This window comes from Monomorium pharaonis, chromosome 9 (genome assembly GCF_013373865.1).
Source record: "Monomorium pharaonis isolate MP-MQ-018 chromosome 9, ASM1337386v2, whole genome shotgun sequence".
Classification (NCBI taxonomy): domain Eukaryota; kingdom Metazoa; phylum Arthropoda; class Insecta; order Hymenoptera; family Formicidae; genus Monomorium; species Monomorium pharaonis.
This window is the reverse complement of record NC_050475.1, coordinates 12,975,719-12,999,976: the sequence shown is the minus strand read 5'-3', so window position 1 is coordinate 12,999,976 and position 24,258 is coordinate 12,975,719. Positions and strand designations below refer to the sequence as shown.

Genomic DNA, 24,258 nt, shown 5'->3' with positions numbered 1-24,258 from the left:
CATTTTTTATGTGATTTTCTATTTTTTTATAAAATGAGGTATACATAAGACGGAAGACTATAAAATGATTACGAGTCGACTTCTCAAATATAGAAACGATATGTCATCCCATATTTTACTTTTCATTCTTTTTGCATCAATTTAATATAGCATTATGTTTAATTATATTTATTGCTATTTTACAGTTAAATTTATAGTTAAATTGTAATTATACATTTATAATTATTTATTGCTCTTTTACAGTTATTAATAGTAAATCTATTTTGTCCGTGTTTTAATTAATGCTCTTGGAACATATAATCATGTGCCGGCTTGTAATGGGAAACAGAAGCGTAGCTCTTACGGAAATTTCTCAAGCTTGCCAGCTTTACAGATGGCAGTCCAGGTTACTTAAAAGCCATACACCACATTCACAATTTCCGTAAGAGACATGCTTTTGTTTCTCATTAAAAGCCGGCACATGATTATATGTTCCAAAAGCATTAACTAAAAGACGGACAAAATAGGTTTATTATCAATAATTGTAAAAAAACAATAAATATAATTACAAATATACAATTACAATTTAACTACAAATAAAATATTTTTTTAATGTGATTTGTGTGAATGTAAGAGAATTGCATTGTATATGAAGATAATTGTATTAATTATAATAAATTGTTTTGGGAACAACAAAGTATTTAAATACTTACTTTTTAGTTTTTCAATTTGACTTAGAGCTTTATCGGTATATTTCTGTGCCTTATCCATATATCCGGCTTGTATTAAATGCATAACAGTTACTAAATATACTATTGTAAGACAAATAACTCTTACAAATAATAATCCTTGGGCATCCGTATAAACATATCTCCGATATTGCAACCTATGATCACTTCATCGGCAGGCCTCTATGACATTATAGTGTGTATACTTTGTTGTAATTGTTTCAGACAAGATTTCACGCTTTTTACCTATTTCAATGCATTGCAAAAAAATAAACCGTTCACTTCGTCCTATTATTTCTTTGTAAAACTACGTTATATTTAATTCCTTCAAGTAGACATATTCTGTCGGCCACACTATTCCGAGCTTTGAGGTTGATTATATTATATAATATTCAGGGGAGAGAATTACTTACACAGAAAAAGAGAAAGAGAGAGATAAAATACAGACACATGCATATATATGTACATACGTATATGCATAGGCATTACTACACAATGTTATTCCCTTCCCTTTGTCTCACACACACACACGCGCGCGTGCACTTCCTCTGTCTTTCAATTTAACAATAACACTCTTTCTAGCATAATAATTGTAATTTACATGTGTAAATAACTTACTTTATGTTACAATAGACAAATTAGTCAAGTCGACTTCCTGGCAAATTAGTTTATTAGAAAAACAACGTATCAACCATTGATTTTGGTCCTTTTCAATGGTATAAATAAATGTGCCTGATTTACGACGTAACGACTTAATATATTCGGACTAACAAAATATAAAACAAGTTATGTCTAAAATCAACTCATATTATGTCGTAAATCAAGCACATTTATTTATACCTGAAAAGAATCAAAATCAATGGTCAAAACGTTATTTTTCAAATAAGCTAATTTTCCAGGAAGTCGATTTGACTAATTTGTCTATCGTTTATCAGCAATAACAAAAAATTCACATCATATTTTACTTTATGTTTACTTTTTCTTCTTATTATTTCTTAACTACTAATTCTCTCTCTCTCTCTCTCTCTCTCTTTCTCTCTCTCTCTCTCTTTCTCTCTCTCTCTTTCTCTCTCTTTTTCTCTTTCTCTTCTTACTCGTTTACTCATTTTTCTTTTCCTATTCTTCTACTTTAGGTTCAAATCAAATTTTTTCCCCTTTTTCTTTTAATCTAATAATTAAAAATAAACCATAACACACACACACATACACAAAGTATTAACTTATCTCAGAATACTTATTTCCATAAAAAAATGAAAATGTTGTGTAATATACTTCTCTGATTATGCAATGCATAGTATTATACTAATCTTCAAATTAGGCACAGCCGTATTTTACTCCACGATGTAATCCATAATATAATAGGCATATTATCAAAATAAATTAAAATATAATCAGAAAAGAAAACAAAATAACTTTGTTTTATCATTTTAATTTAATCTCAGTCTCGATTTTTAATTTGCTATAATATGAACTTCAAAATTATCATAAGAATCTTTATATATTGCGACCGTGCTTACGAGCGACAGGCAACTTCGCCCCTGTTGTCGCCCTGCGTCATCCAGATAACGGGGCGACCGCGATTTCGTGTACCTCACTCGCAAAAAAAGATGATGGGCGCCAGGTACGAGAAAGCGTATCACTCTTTCCGCGGAATACGCGAAAGTTATTTTCTGAACGGCGGCACACAAAACAAAGGGCGAATAATTATATGCGACAAGGACGTCAGCGGCTCCGATAACCGACTACTTAGCCCTAAAAATTGATAGATGAGAAAGTTCGGTACGGGCGAATGAAATCGGGAAGGCGAGACAATTATTTAGAAAGTAGAACGATTTAAAACAAGAAGATTAACAATTGTATTTCGAAATTCAGACAAATACAATGGCTCCGTAGCCTCGAGCACACGATTGAGCGGCAACTATAACCCATGTACAACAAGCCGATGCTCGCTCGAATTAACTTTAAATCTGGGAGAAAATGGTTATCTAATGCGCGACGTAATATACGAGAATATTCTTCGACATGCCTTAGATTTCTCCGAATGTAAGTAAATCGTCGTCACTTTGGCGAGAGAACAGTCGTCAAAGACGGCCGGGACGTGCAGTGCTCTACTGCCCGCGTAGCACGCGTTAGACTCGTGATTTCTCGTTAACAGATTTATCCTGAGTCGAAATTTTGACCCTACATTAAACCTTTAATTCTAAAACATAGTAGGAGCTAAAGATATGAAAATAGATTTAATTACAATAATACAATTTGCTATTACTTTGACTCTTATAATGTCTGAAATTTCCCGTTTTACTGTTTTTAGCGTTACAATAGATTGATTTGCATAGCAGTTAAAATAGCAAAATAGGTTTTATTCTAAATTTCTTCTGAACTTTTCCTGCTACATATTTCTGGTAATTAGACAAAAATTCTGAAAAATTTTGAAATTTATAAAAAATTATGAAAAATTATATAAAAAATTCTGAAAAGTGTTTCAATAAAAAATTTTTTTAAGAATTTTTTGTATAATTTTTCATAATTATTATATAATTTCAAAATTTTTATAATTTCTGTATAATTCTTATTTTTTTTTAAACAAAAATTAAATTAATGATGATATTATATATTAAAGTTTAATGTAGTTTAATGTTACAATCTTTATGATACACTTTTAAAATAGCAGACAAAAAGTATAGGGCAATGCTCTATATTTTGTTTAATAAAATATTTTAAAAAGTACAAAGTTAAATTTGGTCAAGTGATATCCACAAGGTTTACTATGCATATAGATACTTTTTAGCTTTAAAATTAATAATATTAATTACATCATATTACATCTCTTTAATATTAGAACTCTTAATTAGAACTATGTATTATATAAGAAAAAAGGGGAAAGCATTATTTACACAAAAGAAAGAAAGAAAGAGAGATAAAATATACACATATATATATGTACATACACGTACATATATATATGTATAGACATTATTACACAATGTTATTTTCTTCTCTTCTCTTCTTTCCCCCCCTCTCTCTCTCTCCCTCTCTTAATTTGACAACAACACTCTTTCTACCACATATTAATTATAATTTATTTACATGTGTAAATGACTTACTTTATTTTGTTCTTCTTACTGTTTCTTACTTTTCTTAACTATTTCTAATTTTTTTTTTCTTCCTCTCCTTACTTATCCATCCCCTTTTTTTATTAATTTTTTTTTACTTTAACTTGAAATAGTGTTCCTTCCTCTCTTTGTCTTAATCTTAATATAATAACTAAAAATAAAACAAGACAAAGTATTAACTTATCTCAGAATACTTATTTTCATAAAAAAATTAAAATTTTGTGTAATATATTTATCTATAATTGTACAACGCATAGTACGTTATACTAATCTTCAAATTTGACGTAATCGTATTTTCCTCCACGATGTAATATGCATACAGAAACTAAAAACTAACCTTGCGTATGTCACGTCGTCGCGAACTGTCACATCATCACTGTGAAACTCTCCGCGGACTCGACTACGAATCGAAATATATACCAGGGAGCATTTGCGGCTTCAAAATAGTATTGAAATGAAATGTATAGAATTAAAGTTCAAAAAAAGGGAGGGGGGAGAGAATAAGAGCATCAAAGTAGGTTCAATAGGAGTAATATCATCAAAGATTTTTTATAGTTTTTCGAGTATTTAAGTAGGTGTAAAATAGCTTTATAGATGTTAAAGTAGTATCAAAATTTCGACTTGAAACCCCGAGTCGAAATTTTGATTCTACTTTCGACCTCATTATTTTATTTAACGCCTACTTTAATTCTCTAAAGCCTCCAGAGTCGACTTTGGTCTTACTTTTCGATGCCAATATTCCATCTAACACCTATTTTGATTCTCTAAAGCCTATAGCAACCTCTTTTGTTTCTATTTAACCTACAGCTTCTATTTAAAGCCTATACATTCTACTTGGATGAATTGCTGCTCCTACTCTTATATTTAAATTCTTCTTAAATTAACTTGTTGTAATATATAAATAAATAAAAACTTATTTTTTAAACCATTTTTTAATCCTGTTACAATTAATTGAAACAAATAATATTACATAAGAATTTAAATATATTAAAATATGTAATATTTATAAGGAAGACAAATAAAACGCATTAGTTTTTATGAAAGAGAAGCATTTTATTATATGATTATTCAAGATACAGGATATATTATTACAGTATTAAAAATTTTGTACGAAGTATTTTTAATGTTAAGTTAATATTATTATTTAAGTTCTTGTTGATTTACAGGAATACCTACATACATTTCAATATTAATTTTTATTTGAAACAAGCTACAACAATATTGTCAATAAGAATTAATTTAATATTATTTTCTTCGTGATATTTATGTAAAAACATATTACTATCGTATATAAAATTATCTCCTCGTATAACTAGTATATCATTTGTTATAATTTTCTTAATTACAGCGTAATGATCTCCATTACATTGACAAAGTCTTATACGATTACAATTATTATTTTAATAAAATAAATAATAGATCTTAATTGAAACTGATTATTGTTTAAATATTGCATAATGAAAGATTGAGTTTCTAAATTTTTTTGATATGTTTATGAGATACATAATTTTCCATTTTTTAATAAACGGAAATATTTATAAATAATCACATTTTCGGAAATTTAAAAATTACGTAATATATTAATAAGATCATTGGGTAATACTGACATATTTTTATATGTACCGACATGTAAAAGAACTTTCGAAAACTCAATAACTTTCAATAATTTTTACTGTTAACACAAAAATCTCGGATAAGACCTTCAGGAATTTCATTTATAAATCGTATCGTTTTAATACTGCGATTATATGAGCTTTGACAATTTGTGTATCAATGTGGCATGTTCCATGAACTAATTTCAATAATAAATCATTGGTATTTTCATGTTCAAAACATGAAAATGTCCATAATGGTCTAAATCTTTTTACACAATCTAGTAAATAAAGCAATTGATGAATATTAATTGAACAAAATTTTAAACCATATAAGAGTTCAAATTCTTTGACAAATTTAAAAAAAAAATCTTCAGCTAGATCTAACATTAATGGAGTAATTTTTTCACTATTTAGTATACTTATTGCTGTTACTAAGAGAAGATAATGTTCAAAATAGTCCTGTCGCATTACACCTTTAAATAGGAATAGAATAAAAAAAGTACCACATTTTAAAATCTGATGCTTTCCAATGAATCAACTCATCGACAGGACGTATTTTGCGGTGAACAAAACGTGGCGGTTTTATCGATGTCAATCTACTATTTATAATATCTTTAACAACGTAAAACGAAAAAGACTCTGCATTATATTTTGAATCAAACATTAAAGTTATATAATAATTTCTTGATAACTCCACCGTCAACTGCATGCATTCTGTCAATTCCTATTCCTTCAATATAATTTGACATCAATATTGAAAGAACCGTCAGACCTTTAATCCCCATTATAGGATTATTTGTTGTTGCTTCATTAGCCCAGTTAACACATTCTTGTAATGATCTTGTTACAATATTATTTACATAAGGATATACATTAACTGATCCTCTTGAACAAAGTGCTACCTTTTCTCCTTTAGTACAAGTAGGACAACCGTAATCACCATTAAATTGTCTAAAATTCATAAATTGACTTTTTGCCAAAAGATCAACTATACTAAACAAAAGAATTTCTTTTATGAGAATTGGATTATCTTCTCCTTGTATGAAAAATTGTACACCTTGACCTATTTGTTCAAATTCTTGATATGATTTATATAAAAATAAATTAGCAGAAGATTCACCTTTTCCAAATCATAAAGTAATAGAGTATTCTCTTGTTTTTTTCGATCTTTGAAATTCATTAATAGTTAAATACACAGGCCACATACTAATTTGAGAAGATTTAAAAACTGATATCCCATCGGTATACCAAGTTAAAGAAAAATTAAAAGGATTTCTTAAAAAAACATTATTCATCCAATATCTATAAATTCTATCTGATAAATTTTATATATATCTGAAATAACATCTTTATTAACATGTCTCTCAAATCGTCCTTGCAAATTATTATAATTTGCAAAATCTATCACGCTGTAACATTTCTTGTAGTTGTTTGATAACAGACAGTTGAATAAAATAAGAATTTTTCCGTCTTGGACATACAAAGCAAATACTATCAACATTTTGCAGTTCACGATTACAAGAAGAACAATAATAATGTTTCACTACATTATCTTTAAGGAAAAAATTTTTTTAAATTTATGTAGACTATTTTTCTTCAAATTTTGAGCTGGACAGTGTAAATTAATAACATTTATAATATCAGAAAGACATGACATATTAATATTATGGTGTACGGTAAGAGTTAGGATTAAAAGCATGCTTTGAGAGACACTTAATGGAGCATTCAAATATAAAGGTTCGCGGCCACGTTCAATATTAACATCATTATTCCTTTTTTTTCTATAAATATTTTCTTCGTTTTCTATTTCTTCATCCTCTTCCTCCTCCTCATTCTCCCTCTTATCATCATTGTCGTAATTACTATCGTTGTCATGATCATTATCATCATCATCATAATTTTTTTGTTCATCATCATCATCATAATTTTGACATTACTGTCTTCACCTCCGTCATTATTTTTTTTATTTTTGTTTTCATTCTGTTGTGATTCTTTTTCTCTCTCTGTTTCTTTTTCTGTATTATCTTCCTCTCCACTCCTATACATTACTATACTTAATTGATGATTATGTCATACAATTAATGCTTCTATATTTATACGCAGGTTATCTTAATTGTAACAACTATATAATGGTGTTTTAACATAACAGAGAATAAATAGATTAAAAAATTCTATTGCGAAAATATTGAAGTTGCTCATTAATTATTAAATTATAATTAATTAAAATAATACAGTAAGCTATTTTTATAATAATTAAGACAAAATGTAGTGACACATAATAATATTAAATACATATTTACTTTCAAAATGTATTTTATCATCAATAGTATTGACATTAATTATATGGTTTGTATTCATGCATTTCATTTTTTATATTAATTGTTAAATACTATTATAATGTAAAATATTAATAAAAAAAACTTACAATACTTACACTTCATTTGGAGGTAATTGCTGATTCAATGCAAGATCATTATCAATTTCATAATTTTCATTTGCTCTTGCTAACACTTCATTTAAACGTTTATATTTTTATTTTTTTTTAAGTCTTGAAAAGATTTTTTTTTACATTTTCTTTGTTTACAGTCACAGGAAGCAAATCTTTGTATTACCACTATCAATAATATTTCTTATATACGCCTCTATCGATGATTCGATATCATTACGTCGATATTTAAAGTACATTCCTGACAATTTACACATATAATGATGGTACATAGTTTATTGAAGGTAATACAACATCTCTCTCTCTCTCTCTCTCTCTCTCTCTCTCTCTCTCTCTCTCTCTCTCTCTCTTTGGAGTTAATGGATATGTTTATTAGTGTTCTAAACTTTGTTTTCGTCTATGAATAATAATAATTTTATGAATATAAGTAATATATTATAAAGGTAAATGCTTACTTTGACCCGCTCTCCTCTGATTTCGATGAAATTATGCTCAATCGACGCATTTTTACAACGTTTTTTAAAACAAAAAATCTGGAAGAAATAAACGCCGCTCTCCTCCGCGAAGTGAGATATTAATCGTTAAAGTTAACGACTTGGCAGATTATAATGATACCTGTCATACCGACGAAATGTACTGAACATGCCCGCCAATGCAATTGGTATACTGCATAGCAACCGTTATTGACTTACATAGCAAAAAGTAATGTCAATAAAATATGTACGCAGTGTTAATTATTAGTATTCTGTAAGGTGTTTTTGCATCATATATGTAATAATGCCGCAAGAAAATAAAAAATTTGCCCTCATATGGTGGATGAAAAGTGCTCAAAAAGATATAATTCCACTGTGTTCAATACCCAAATGCAAGCGAAAAATTAACTGTATCGTAAGCTTAACGTGGCAAGATTTTAAAACAAAGGAAAAAACTAAGGCAGTAGCTAAAATTTTATATATATCTTTTATTTCATATTAACGCTCCGAGTGGCAACCTTCAGAGTGACAACTAAGATCTTTTTTTTTCTTCCTCATGTTTTCTTCTGTTGGACTTGAAAAAAATTTTTAAAAATTATCAAAACTTTTTTTATCCTTTTACTTGAAGACTACATAACTATTTTATTAACAATAAATTGCTAAGTATTTTATTTTAGAATTGTCCAAATGTACAGTATACAAATTCATGAAAAGATACATTATCTGATCACCAAAAATATATTGCCCGGAAAGTCGAATAAAAAGATTTGTTACTGTTATATTACTATATTATTTATAAATGACGAAAACAAACTTTATAGGACATTAGTAACAGATACTGGTAAATTACACGATGCAGCAGAAAAAAATTTTTCTTCACATATATTACAAGAAAGAAGAGATATATATGATAGGAAACCAAAAATTAATAAAATAAAAAATATTAAAAGATTAAACGAGAAACTATTGGAAGAAAAAATAAAGAAAACACACAGAGAGAACTGTTTCTTTGAATTTAATATATGTAGTTGTTTGAATTATATTTGTTTCACTGGAAAAAATTTATTTTTTACAAAATATAGTTTTATTAAATAAAAATTTGATTGTTTCGTTACATTAAATCATATTGTTTGGCGGAATAATCACTATTATTTGAAACAATTTAATTTAAATATTTAATTTAAATAAAAACATTATTTGATTCAAATAAGATTCAATCTTATATGGTCGCAGCAGCCGCGATGTAGTTCGTGAACCGCCACTAGACGATGCACGTGACACCTTTCTCGTAATGCAATTTACACTCCAAAGGCTATATAAGCAAACCACCCACGGTGACAAAAAACGCATCAACTTATGACATCGTGATGAGCTCTTTACGCCTACTTCGATAACGAATTTTTTCTGCATGTAGTAGTAATCACCTATTCGGTCACGAGCTTCTGTCTCCTTGCAAGAAAAATATGTGCTCAAATAGTGTTTTATCGTTGAATAACACTAGAATTTGAATCAAAGAAAAAACTAAATTCTTTCAAAAAATATTTTATTTAAAAGAAACAATTACTTTGTTTAAAAGTCCAAACAATTGTATTTGTTAGTTCAAATATCAGTTTCATTGGCGTATACCAATAATCAAATTTGTTTGACTTAAAGAAAATTTATTAAATCCAAAGAAACTTTTCTCTCTGTGCACAATCCGTAATTTCAAAAAAACAATTTAAATTACACAAAAATGTTACAACATTGCTTATAACATTAATAAAAAAATTCCTGAGATCTCTTCACACAGTTAACAGGTATTACGTTTTAATATTAAAAACAAATTAGGATTTTGCATATTGCTTTCTCACCATTTTATTTCGCTTTCAAAGCTGTTATGAGAAAGCTCTTATTTTCTTTAATGCATAATTATTAATCTTTCTTAGAAAGATAAATAATGAATATAAGGTAACGCCAAAGAGAATAATGTTGCACAATCTTCAATAAACTATGTACCATTATGTTCACGTGTAAATTGTCAAGAATGTACTTTGGATATAATTAACAATATGGAGTCATCATCATCAAAAGCACTTAAATCACACGCATTATGTGATACTTCGTACAATTTTAATACAACCACCTCGCAAAAGAAAATGAAACCGTACCATCTTAGTCAATACTCAACTATTATTAAGTTATTATTATTAAGTATTAGTTATTATTAAGTACCAGTTTCAAATTAAGAAATATCATCAAATTCATATAATGGCATACATATAATAAATTTAGAATCAGCATTATTAACATCATATCATAATTCATATACACATAATGTAATCACCGATTCAAGAAATATTAGTAGCGTACCGCAATGAATTATGAATTATCAAACACTTTTGAATCGTGGAACACTTTTAAACCATCGAACATTTTTGAACCATCAAACACTTTAAACCATTTGAACACTTGTAACACTTTTGAAACATTAGACACTTCTAAACAATCAAACAATTCTGAACGATCTAAGATATCCTCCAATCAAGAACATAACGTTAATACGCAGAATTCTTCAACACTTTTTTCATGGACAGGTTAGCGAAAAATATGTATTTTATTCTTTTTCTACACAGAAAAAAGAATATTCTTGTTTTGAGAATATCTTTATTTTCAAAATTTTTTTCTTTATTTTCAATGTAAAATATTGAAATGAGATTACTCACTTCAATATTTTATAAGATAACTGTTGACCCGATTAATTTTTACTTTGTCTAGCTTTGTTTATTTAGTATGCTTCATGATTTTTTAAAAATTAATTTAAAATACTGCGTCTGTAATCTTTTATTTGCGAATCGCCTCAGAAAATATTTCTTTTCATAGCGACCATCCTAACTAGTCTCTGGGCAATTTGACACAAAAAACCTAAGTGGGACATAATCCTCATATGTATTGCATATTCTAGAATAAAGCGAAAAGAAAAATTAGAAATTAAGAAAATGTCGATTTTATTGACCGATCGATTTTATTGTCCTGACATCCGACGATATGTAGCCTTAAGAGGATGCTAAAGCCGTGTGTTTTACCGACATTCTGTATTTATCACTTAATTTCGAATTGAATTTACAGAATTGATAATCCTTTTACACTTTTAAAGTACGTACACAAATGAACCTAGAGACGATTAGATAAAGACCAAAAATGCAAAAAATTTTTTAAAGTTTATTTGTTCATAAAAATATTTGCTTCAAAATACAAGTTATGTAGCTTATACGTACAAATGAATGGTGTTCCCGGGTTCGGAATAGATTGAGGAATAAGATTATAATCGTCAAATTACGATTACAAGCCGTACAAAAAAGATATTTTAAAAATAAAAGCGCTTAAATGAATAAAATTTTTGATCACATAAATATGTTTTTTTACGGCTTGTAAACGTAATTTGACAAATATAGTCTTATTCCTTCTATTCCAAACTGCGAGACACCATTTATTTGTAAGTATAAGCTATATAACTTGTATTTTAAAGCAAATTTTTTCATGAACAAGGATAAATAATGACTCTGCATTATCGACCTCAATCAAGTTTGATGGGCAGTTTAGCATCCTCTTAAGTTCTTTGTCTAAAGTATTGTACAGTATTCTGTATGATCTTGTAGGAAGAAATATCAACAAATTGTGGCTTCTATCTATTTAAATCAAAGAAAGCATATATTAAGATGAAATATGATATAGATTGTGATTGGAAAGTGTTGGTTCGGAAAGAGTTCGGGAAACTCTTCTTGAAGTTTATGGTTCCAATATTGTTAATTATTCTGTCACGGGTAACAGAGGTAAACGTCCGCTTATCGCTCGGCAATTATTTAATGGATTATTTGATAAATATGATTATCTAAAATTAATATTGACTATATTGGCTGAAATGTGTAAGGCGTACTTTTGTTTCTTGCTAGAGTGAGTAAATAACTGCAGCATGCCGAAATTAATTTAAAAAAAAGATTATATTAACTTCATTAATAAACTAGCAGCCAATAAAAGAATATATAAACATCAATAGAAAAGGCAAAAATCAAAAAAGAAAAGAAACATCAACAACAATATTCCGTTGTTACTGATGATACGAATGAGAACAGTGAAATTTTAGACAATGAAGATGAAGGAGAAGATGTTGAATTTGGTAGGGGTTATTATTTTAAAAACGTAAACACAATAATTACTTAATAACATTATTTTATAAAATGCTTCCAGGAGATAAACCTACCTATATTAATTTAAAACAGTGGTCAGAGAAAACATGCATGGAAATCCTGAAAATATTAGGGAATAAAAAAAATGGTTAATAAAATTTTAAGGAAATGAGTGGTGGTAAGAAACAAGAAGAAACAAAGTTTTCTCCATAAAAAATCAAAGTTCTAATTCTTTGGTATTTATAAAAAATATTCAATGCAAGATATTTGTTCCAAAGTTTCAAGTTCCTTGCTATTGTTTAAGTTTCTTAATTCCTGTAAAAGATATTTTATTGAGTGACATTTGAGTAATGTTCACTGTAAACGTTTATTCAATAAAATGAAAAAAATCAATCCTTTTAATCTCTGTGACTTATTGTTAGTTAAGTAAAATAAAATTTAAATAAAAATTATATAAATAAAACTTTCCATGCCATTAAGCAGATTGTAAATATGTATTTGAATACCGATTAATTCGGAGCTTTATTAATTAATTACTCGTATTGGCACTATTAATTTAAATTTTAATCAGGAAAAAGGCAAGGAATTCTTTTCGCTTTTTTTAAGGGCCACCATGTATAAAATATTTCGGCAAAGATAGTTATATTCATTAACGAGAATTCAATTAAAATGTTTGATAGAATTTTCTAAAGACCAATAAGATTTGAAGTTTTTATAATAGTTGCTGTAGATTGGAAGCTATTGTCTCTTTTGAGTTATTTGGCTTTACAGTTTATTAAAAAATTATGAGAATAAAAATAAAATTAAAATAATTAAAGTTTTACATTATTGTAATAAATATTATTTATAGTATATTTTACGTTCCAGTTTATAGATTATTAATAAGCCACGGTAGATTTCTCATTTTAAGTGTCAAAAAATTTCAATATGAAAAAATTTTGTACAATATATATGTAATATTATGTATTTATTGATATTATAAAATTTATTTGACAATATAATTTATTCTTATTAGTAGAATATTTTATTGTTTACAAAAAAAATATTTTTACATGAATTTTATAATATTACCAATTGATGTACATAATACTATACAATAATTTAAATATTAAAAATTGTTAACAGTTATAATGAGAAATGCATTATGATTCACTGATAACCTACGCAGCAATAATGAATATATGAATATATTAATCTTAATAATATGGACACTGGGAAAAAAATGCTAGATTCAAATAAATATTTCTTTGAGAATAGTACTAAGAACATATTTTATAAAAAATCAATAATATTTATTTAAAACAAATAATATTTTCTATAATTTAAAAAATATTACTTGTTTGAAATAAATTTTATTGATTTTCTATAAAATAATGTTCTTAGTACTATTAAGAGAAATATTTATTTGAATCCAGCATTTTTTTTTCTCAGTGCATGATTCGAAGTAGGTAGGTTAGATTCAGAGAATCCGGAGGGTTTTACGAGGCTTTATTGAGATCGTCTTTAGAACCTACACTGTTAGAAATTTCTTGAAATTTCAAATACTTTTAATGCACACATGTAAATAAAATCTCAATTCTTAATAACTGAAACCCATATTAATGTACATGTACATAAAATTTTAATATTTTGTACATTAAAAGTAAATTTAGTGTACATTAAAAATAAATTTAATGTACATGTATCTGAAAAAACTGCGTTGTTTCCCGCCAGTTAGTGCGCAGCGCCGCCGATAGGCGAGCAGGCGGCTTAACTGTCTCGAGAGTAAGATGCAGCTAACACGTTACATAAAGACCACCCGCAGCGCGATTAAAGCAAACTAAAATCTGTTTTCTTTTCTGGAATTAGGCCGACTAGGGCAGCATAAAATATGCTGTACCAGCAAATTATTTTTCTCTGTGTACGGATCGATGAGAACATTCACTTTTCGTGTAAAGTGTAAGTGCGTAATAGATAAAAAGAACTAAGCCCTTAATTTTCATATACCTGACTTTTTATTTACGTGAATAAACAAAACTTCATTTACGTTTGCTTGAAATTTCATGCAAAAATTTCAAACAATGCACATGAAATTTAAGGTACCTGTAGCTGAAACTTTAATTACGTTTACATGACTATTCATTTACGTGAATAACCAAAAACTTCCATCACATTTGCTTGAAATTTCACGCAGATATTTCTAACAGTATACAAGTGGCATTTTGTGCATTTCCTGCCATTAGATGTACTAAATAAGATTAAAGTTTACATATAAATTTAAACTTATATTGATTCTCAAGAATCTAGAGATGTGAGAAAATTCAGGTCGAAAGTAGATCTAAAATTTCGACGCGGGATTCCATGGGGAACGTACGCTATAATTAATAATCGCTCGCAAACGACGCGGCAAGCACTCGTAAATTCTCGGCGCGAGAATTGAATCTTCATATCCTTTGTGATTTCGACGGCGACGGCTCGTGTCTTTCAAGCGTCTGCATCCTCGTTCTCCGGGATGTCGTTCGATTTCGACTCACAATTCGTGGCTCAGCGGGAAATACATCTCCTGTCTTCGCGATTCTCTTGGGATTTACACGGAGTCCGTTCGAATGCCGTCTATGTGCTACTAGGCAGTGTCTCCTCGGATCCTGTAATCACAATTCTGTAACAACATCGACATTCTTACAATTGGCAGTAATTTTAAGGCAAAGTAAAAAAGCGGTACGACCTGCGTGCCCCCGCTCTCAAGGATCCGACTTCTTACCGTCGTCAATTTCCGCCGCACTTTCAATACAACGTTTAAAATAAATTTAATTAAGCAAAAGAAACAGCACACGGGACGGCACATAAACACAAAACGGACGCGTCACGCTCTCGCGCCTACTTCCGAACGGGAAGACGTAGGACCTGCGTAGTGAAAATGCAATCAGGCACTTGCGGCCCTTGTAATGAATGACAGCCCGCAGCTGTCAAATCAAAATATATTGTTACGCGCGCGCCACGGAAGGGAATAAGACACACTTTTACTCGAAACGTACGACTTTATTCAGAGTAAAGTGCAAACTTAAAGTAAATTTTAGTTAATTTTAAATCATTTTTAAGAAGACGAATTCGGGATTCTTTATCGCCCCAAATGAAATTTAAATCAGATTTCTCAAGTAGTTAGATGAATGGATTTTTTGAACCGGATTTATATTATAATTTATTTTCTTTCATAATTGATTTGCGTTATTGCAAATTTTGCGTTAACTAGAGCGTACAATGTCCCGGAGCTAAAAAACAGTACAAAAAAGAATTTGACATTCCGCATCACACCACTTTTGCCTCTTCAGTTAGAAATTGTATGGTTAGTAAATTTTAGATTTTTATGTAAAAGTGAGTATAAATTAAAGGATAAAATAAATTTTGTTAAAAGTTTTGAGTGAAAAAAAGTTAGTTCGTACGATCTCATTCTGATTTTATTCCAATTTAGAAAATGAGATGTTTTCGCAGTACCAGAGCCTCAGCTTTTACTAATACCTAAGCATTTAAATTTTTTTATAGATTAAACATTTTTCTTTTACATTATTTGTTTTGTCATTAACAAGTTTTGTTTATTATTTCTGAACGTAAAAAAATTATTAAAATACTATTAAATGTAAATTTCACTAATTTCTTTATTAATACTAGTGTGACTGCTTCAAAAAATCGCAATTTTTTTTTTTTGCTAAAGTGTTCTTTAACATTCCAAGAATGATGCCACATTAGTCTTATGTGGGAAAAACATTTTTAAGTGCCTCAAATGCAATTAATTCGAGACCTGTCTTAGTGTCGCTAAACAGGTACAATGAGCATTGAACGCTCCGCGCACTTTTATGCTCTCTAGGTAAAAAATATTGAATACCAAGGCATTAAACCTTATGAAAAGTACTAGGAGGACAATCTAGAAAAACAATTATAAGGAATCACAGATTAAATTTAAATTATCATAGCTAAAATCGTAACTCAAAACTTTAAAGGCGTTTTTCTCGAAACCATGTTTTTAAATCGGGTTGCAGCAAACAATTTTCATCATTAACTTGAAATTTTAACTTTAGCTTCACAATACCATGATCTAATGAAGTACTTGAGTTTTTTTAAATCCATATTAAGCAGTTTTTCTGTAATTCAATTTTTTCGGCCAATTTGTTAGCAAAAAATAAAATTTTTTTTTTCAAAACGTCATTTCTTTAAAAATCAATATTTCTTAATAATCTCAAGTACTTCACTAGCCAATATTATCTACTTTAAAAATATTTTTAATTTTTTGCTGCAAGTGCATTTTACAGCAATTATATTGCAAGCCGTAAAAAAGAGACTTTAACTTCAACAGCCGCAGATGACAAAACGCGTACTTCTCGGGTTTACATGACTTTTCTAAAAAGGAATTATTATTAATAATACAATTTATAATACTTGATATTTATGTATTTTTTAAGCTCTCGCAAAGCAATCATACCACGAATGACAGCAATTTATCATCATATCAATATATAGTATATATTTTATAAGAAACTGTCACAGTTAAATCTTAGAAGAGCCCTCTCGTGTTGAATTCGTGTACTCGACAAAGGGCGACGTATCTTAAATGAAAAATTTACATTTTGGACTTTGCATTGCTATATCTCCACTCGTAGAGCGCGTAGAAAAAGAATGAAAACATTTTTTTTTATAAATCAAACCCAAGCTTTCGATTAAACATAATTAGAACTCGATCGGTTAAATCGTTATTGAAATCTGATAATCTCAAGTGCTCGCAAGTCGCGTACTCGCGTAAATGGTGGTCTCGCGCTGCGCGTTTATTATACTTGGCGCGAGACACTATTGTGTCTCTTAATACTTATTTTTAGTATTAAAAATATTGCTGTTAAAACTATTAATACTCAAAATAAGTAGTAATTACTGACCAATTTAATATTGCCCAGTATTCTATTTTTATAAGAGTTTACTTTAAGTGAATTTTTCAATACTCTGACAAAAAAACAATATGTTTATATACATTATTGTTTTTTCTATAAAAAAATGTATTACTTAATTATTAATTTATTGCTAATAAAAAGAATTGAGACACTTGAGAACTTTGGAATAACGTACTACCCAGCTTTTTGAAGTTTCTGTAATTTCATAACACCTTAAGGCACGAGCTCCTGAGGGGATTAATTTCATATAATCAAAACTGTCTATTATAATGTCTGTACTACTTAGTACTACAAGAGAACATTTTGAACGATTAATGAGAAAAGTATCCGCCAAAACAAAAGTCAGTTTTTAATGTAACTTGCAAGTAAACCAACCCAAGTGTTACACTTTGATTTCGATAAGAGAATATTTTGTAGTCTAGGTCAAAATAAGAAAGTATTTTTTATACATATCCATACGGCTGTTAAGGGTAAAACATCCTTTTGAAAAAAATTAGTTTTTATGTTTCTAAATGAATACTGTCAAAACAGTAAGAGATATTTTAAAAAGTTTTAAATAGAAGTTTTATAGCTTTTAGTGTAGTCGAATTTATAAAAATTGAGGAGACGGGAGGAAATTTTGAAAAATACGTTTTCGAAAAATCCGATTGCACTGTTATAAACTACATTTAAAAGCCATAAAACTTTTATTTAAAATTTTTTTAATATCTCTTACTATTTTGACAGTATTCACTCAAAAACAAAAATTAATTTCTTTAAGAGGGTGTTTCATCCCCTTAATAACCGTATGGGCACGTATAAAAAATGTTTTCCTTATTTTCACTTAGACTACAAAATACTCATAGCTTATCAAAATTGGAGTGTAACATTTGAGTAGATTTATTTGTTAAACATGCAGTTAATTTCTCAATTGAGATTATGAAATTTTGCACAGAACACCCTTTCATACTCCGCTGTCGCGTTTTTCACCGCATCTGTCGACGATTTCGGAATCTCCGCTTAGTCATTTGCATCGTTTTTCGCCAATCTCTGTGAGATCGCCGAGACGAGTGATCGACACGGCAGACATCGATGTCTCGTCGCCGAGAATACTTTCACACAATGGAAATCCTCCGAGAAATCGACTGCGTCGCGATCGGCCAACTATCAAGATCAGATCGCAGGCTCTAAAAGACAATCCAGCATTACGCGAGCATTACGAGAAGCATGAGAAATCGGTGGGCGAACTTTTAATGGAAAAGTTCCTTATCAAGGACAAGAAATCGGAAGGTGATGGGAGTCAACAGGAAATACGTCTGTATCATCAGATTAATTTAGATCGTCTAGAAAATTCTCAGGAGCGAGAAGCTATGCAGAAGCGAATCACTCGCAGATTCACGCGACGAAGGTCATCCGCTGATTTGCAGCTCGATCCTGAGCAATTGCAACGGGAAGCTGCATACGCGCAGGTGCAGGCTAAGGTTTTGGATAGTCTTGTGGCCGAAGAGCAAGCTCAGATTGAAAACGAAGCACGACGAGGCACTCCAGTGTTTCGAAAGGGAACGAGAGGACCGAACGCAGAGCACCCTTATTTTATTAGTAACATTGATTCCGATACGATGACTCAGGAGGAAGAGGAAGCAGCTACGATGAAAATGAGAAAAACTATGAAAAAAGCGAAAAAGAAAAAAAGACAATCTGTTGACAAATCATCATGGACTGATAAAATCGATAGTAATCGTTCGAGCACTTCCAGTGAGATTTCTGCTGATTCGCAGATAGATAATAATCAGTCAAGATCTCAGATGTACAAGATAGAGGCCTGTAACAGCGCTGGCGATTTCTCTACTATCTGGGTGAATAAAAGTGCCGAAAACGAGACTCACAAACAATCGACAATTGAACAGTTCGAAGAAAAAGCGAAAACCTCTAGAAGATTTGGAAATGGCACGGATGTTTCTTCAAACGATACGGATGAGGCGGAAACACACATCGTGTTGCCAGTGCGAAAACCTTACATAAAAGATTCGTCGAGGAATAGTGTGTATTTAACGATGAAGAAACCTATGGAAACGCTTAACAAGAAACTTGTAGAGGTCGAAAAGGTTGATGTGAAGGTCGGTGAAGACCAATCGAGCCTAATAAACGACTTCACCGAAAATAATGTTCTTAGAAACAACGTATTAAAAAGTTTAACAAGTGTAGATTCGGAATCGAGTTACAAGTTTCCAATAGCGGATGACTTAAAAAATCTTAAAGCGCCAAATAAGACAGAGTGTAAATCTAAAGATATGGCGTCTTCAACAAGAAAGAATATTTATTCTTCGTTGAATGATAATTCGTCAGATAAACAAGATTGTCGGATAAACGACACTGTCTCAGCAGCAAAAAACGATATGTCAAAAATCGTTACTGAAGATTCATCGTTTTCGAAGATGGCCGAGACAGTTGTAAGTTCCATACAGTCAAACGTTTCAGATTTTGTTTCGACAAACAATATATCAGAAAACGAACCGCAAACGGATTGTTTTCAAGAATTTAAAGAGACTTTTGTCGCGGATGTAAAAAAAGATGAGAGTCAAAAGGATCATAGTGCCGATAGTACCGAGAAAATACTTAACTATCTAGAAGCCGATTCTACTGTCCAAGCGCCGCAAGTTCTCACCATCAAAAATTCTGTCACTTTCGTTAAAAGGGATAAATTCATGACGAAAGAGGACAGATCAAACATCTCGCACAACGACAATACAACAACACAAAACATTATCGAGACCGAAGTCAGCGACAATGTTGAAAACAGCGCCAGCAGTGTTACGCTCACGACAAATAGTGCGACTTGTCGTCTGCCAAAACTGTCTAAAATTAATACGGATAGAAATAATGCCGTAGAAGTGCCAAATCTTTCGTTACGAGAGATCGCAGAGTATCTGGCGGACTCGCCGAAAAGTAATCAGGACGTCGTCAGAGTTGCTGTTGTCACGTTGCCGGAAAAGAAGGTGAACAAAACGTCAAACTTGGCGCAAGTAACCAGTAGCGTAGACGTAGATAAATTGAATTTCAGAACCGATGCGACTCGACACGATAACGCGATCAAGTTGGAGGCTAAAGAAACGACCTTGTCCAAGGAAACAAACGACAAAGTGCGTAGTAATGAATATTTTGAGAAAGGGAAACTAGTGATGTGTGTTAAGCCGGCAGAAGGCATTGGGCAGAAAACAAGGAACAATGCAAAAAGGACTGACAAAAATGCATTATTCTTAACAATGACTGATTCATTAAAACCCGATGTAAAAGTAAATCTCAGTGAAACAAAAACTGACGACACATCAAAAGAAATAAAAATATTAAAAATTAATACGACCAAAAAAATTTATCCTATTGATGTAGAAAAGGAAAAAGATTTTTCAAAAGATTTATCCAGTTCCAAGAATAAAGGACCGAAACTCAATACTAAAGTTCCGACCCTCTTAAAAAACGACGTGAACGAAAGCGATATTGCGAATTCGTCAAAGATTGAAAAAGATGCAAGTGTATTTAAAATAATGAAAATCGGAGATAATAAATCGGTTTTTCGTAACAATGCTGATGATGAGAAAAGAGTTTTGAAGAAAAGTATTTCCATTGATTCTTCGAAAGTAATGAATGATCATTTAGCGAATAATGTTTCCGAGATTTTTCAACAGTCCATATCTATTGACGAAAAAATCACAGACAAGAGTATGTTCGTTAAAAAGACATCAAAGTCGAGAAATTCTATGAATAAAATAACAGACAAAAAGCCAAGAAACGATCTTTTACCTCAATCTTCCACTTCAATTTCGAGTGATGTTAATGAAAATGTAGTGTTATCGAGGAGTACCTCTACAGAATCTATTGATTTTTGGAGTGAGATCAAAGCGCCGGGTAGTCCCGAAACGACAAGATCAAAACAACCGTATGGATTTCTAATTCGTGAGGCAACAGTCACGTCGCCTCTTAAGATCGAAGAAGAAACAAATTTGACGAATTCAAAATGGAAAGACAGTGTAAAGAAAAATGAGAGCGACGGTAAAGCGAACACTGCGGCGGTCGAAAATTCGACAGTCGGATTTAGCAATGTAATCTTTGAAGAGGAAAAAAAGAAAGAGAGGATTGTTTCGAAATCTGTAAAAGCAAAAGAAACGGAACTCGTGAAAACATCGGAAATCGAGAAAAAGTTCCCACTAAAAAAGAAAAAAAATCTTTCAATAACAATCGATACCAAGGACACGAGTTCGATCGTGAAAAAAATTTCGTTGAAACGCAACGAGTCTGATACAGCAATTTCTGTAACTCCAGTTGATGTTGCCATACCGGTAATAAATATATTTGAAGCATCCAAATTATCCGAAGAGTCCGACAATCTGAAGGTCGATGAAGAGTATGAGAATCCCAGAACTCCGACAAATGAACTGTCACCTGGTCCCTCTTTGATTAGGAAAATGTCAAGATGGAGCAATCAAAACGATCTGACAAACACCGATGATGTGGAAACTCCGATCGTGTCGGAGAAGACCAGCCTGGACGCCAGCCCTAATCTCACTCCTCCTCAATCTTCTAACACAAAACGTGCAATTAAGAAGAAGAAATCGGCTAAAAAAACACCGTCAGAAAAGATCGATAGAGCCTTAAAGGAAACTCGCAGCAATGAATCAATAACAACGACAAATCAACAGAATACGCTCACCGTTAAATGCATGCCCGAAAAAGAGCATCTAATAAAAATCTCGCCAAAAACGTCTCCTAAGTCTAGTCCAAAAAGAAACGCACCCCTACAACGGCCGCTCGATTTGATAAGAATGTTCTACACAACACCGTCTGCATTGCTCACGGCTACGCCGCGAGATCTCTCTAAAGTCAGACGGGCAAAGATCAAAAGGAGACGGCATCATTCGCGTACACCATCTATCAGTAGCGATAGTACCGGAAGTACGACAAGCACCGCCACAGGGAGCACGGACGAGAATGGATCGATTCGCGTTGAATTGGATGACAATTCTGAGCACAAAAGAACGCATTCGACGAGGAGCAATGATTCTGGATTCGACGGTTCACCGAGAATTTCGAGTACTTACTTTATAATTGTTTGTATATTAAAGTTTTGTCGTCAAGTATGGCGTATCCAAATTTTTTTTTAATCTACTTAAGTACTTTAATACTTTGACAATGCGACATAAAGTCAATTTTTTTAATATTTTGAAACATCGGAAATAGTGATATATATTAGTAAAAAGATAAATAGTGATAAAAATTAAACCAAAACCAAACATTAATTTATTAATTGAATAATAATATTCTCGAGTTATTAATAACTAGGTTTCAAAAAAATAGAATGTAGTGGTACGCAAACGTTCAAGTCAAAATTTATTTAATTAATAAACATTATCTTTAATTCAATACGTTTGAGACCATTTTCTTTTTAAATAAAAGGAACTAATTTTTATTCTAAAATTTGGATAAATAAATCATGTTATTCATACCACTTTATCAAATAATAATGGTTTTAAACTTTCGGTTTTTGATAGAGAATGAGAATTATACAAACGTTAAATTTTTTAAATACAACATGGTATTTTTTATTGTAATTTGCAAATAATTGTACGCAAGAAAGAAAATGTTTGTTTCAAACATTTTTCATAAAAATACCTTTATATTAGCCTTAAAATGATGTCGTAGTGTGATGAAAAAGTAAACTTAAGTGAAAGGTTAATAAAGTGAGGTTGTGGAATAAAAATTTGCGCGTTGAATGTGCAAAAATTCAGGTTCAAATCAATTTAAAATAAGAACAGATTTCTAAATCGATAGCCATTTCTCAGAAGATAATGCAAACTACCGAAAGTACTTCATCAAAATCTTCTTACATGTTTTTTCCGAAGATTGCACCAAAAAAACTTAGGATTGTATCAGGCTTAAGATTGCTAAAGTTGTATTAAGATCTAAGGAACTAAGAATACAGAAATAAATCTAAAAACTTTATGTTAATTTCGGTAGAATAAGACAAAATTTTGAGAAATCGTTTTCTTATTTTTCTTACTTTATAATGTTGTGATTAATATCATACAAAAATAAAAAATTCTATTCATCTGTGGCTTTGTTATTAACAATTAAACGCAAGCTAATTTTTGATATCTTAAACCTCACTAGCCTCTTAAAAAAAATTTGGAGGTTGCGTTATTAATATTAGAGGCCAGAGGCCAGGGGACCAGATTTTTTGCTTTTAATTAAGCTTAAGGAAAACAAAATGGGAGTCATAAAAAAATTTTTTAGATCTTTAGAAACGGACATTGTTTTACTTGTTTTCATTACTATTATAAAACTAGAGGCATTTTCAGAAAAAATGTTTGAAATAAAAATTTCTTCTTTTTATGCATGCAATTCGAATCACAAGTATCATGTTCCTTTTATTTTTAAAGAGGTTTAAGGATGCTATTAGACATCCTGTATATTATAAATAAATAGTTAACAAAAGTATGATTAAATTCAAAATTAAACCTAAAATTTAAAATGTTTTTAGTTTAAATTTATAATATAATTTCTAATAAATTATATAATTAAATATATATTACATAAATTTAATTATATAATTTATTAAAAATTATATTATAAATTTAAACTAAAAACATTTTAAATTTTAGGTTTAATTTTGAATTAAATATATTTAATATATTTTTTTGTATGAAAGGTTTTTTTTTAAATATATATTGATCAGATAGAGTCTGTTCTTTTTCTACCTGGTTTGCGAAGTGAAACGTTTCCATTTCTTTATCATTTCATTAAAGCGAGACAAAGAGTAAATAAAAAGAACAAATATTAATGCATTGCCTAAGTCCAGATCTACTAAAGCACTAAAA

General features: G+C 30.2%; 1 protein-coding gene and 1 long non-coding RNA gene across 3 annotated transcripts in view; one reads left to right on the top strand and one right to left on the bottom strand.

The window, feature by feature from the left end:
- The window catches only part of LOC105830762 (probable serine/threonine-protein kinase DDB_G0282963), a 47,995-nt gene that overhangs the window by 3,539 nt on the left and 20,198 nt on the right, over positions 1–24,258 (top strand). For both annotated transcript variants that reach the window (XM_012670298.3, XM_012670299.3), the window contains exon 2: positions 18,345–22,474. In XM_012670298.3, the coding sequence (XP_012525752.1) occupies positions 18,345–22,474 (4,130 nt within the window). The remainder of the gene's footprint in view (positions 1–18,344; positions 22,475–24,258) is intronic.
- Positions 7,382–11,471, bottom strand: LOC118647206. Its single transcript, XR_004964518.1, has 2 exons — positions 8,317–11,471; positions 7,382–8,258 (listed from the first exon to the last, which is right to left on the bottom strand). It is a non-coding gene; the product is annotated as an uncharacterized LOC118647206 (long non-coding RNA).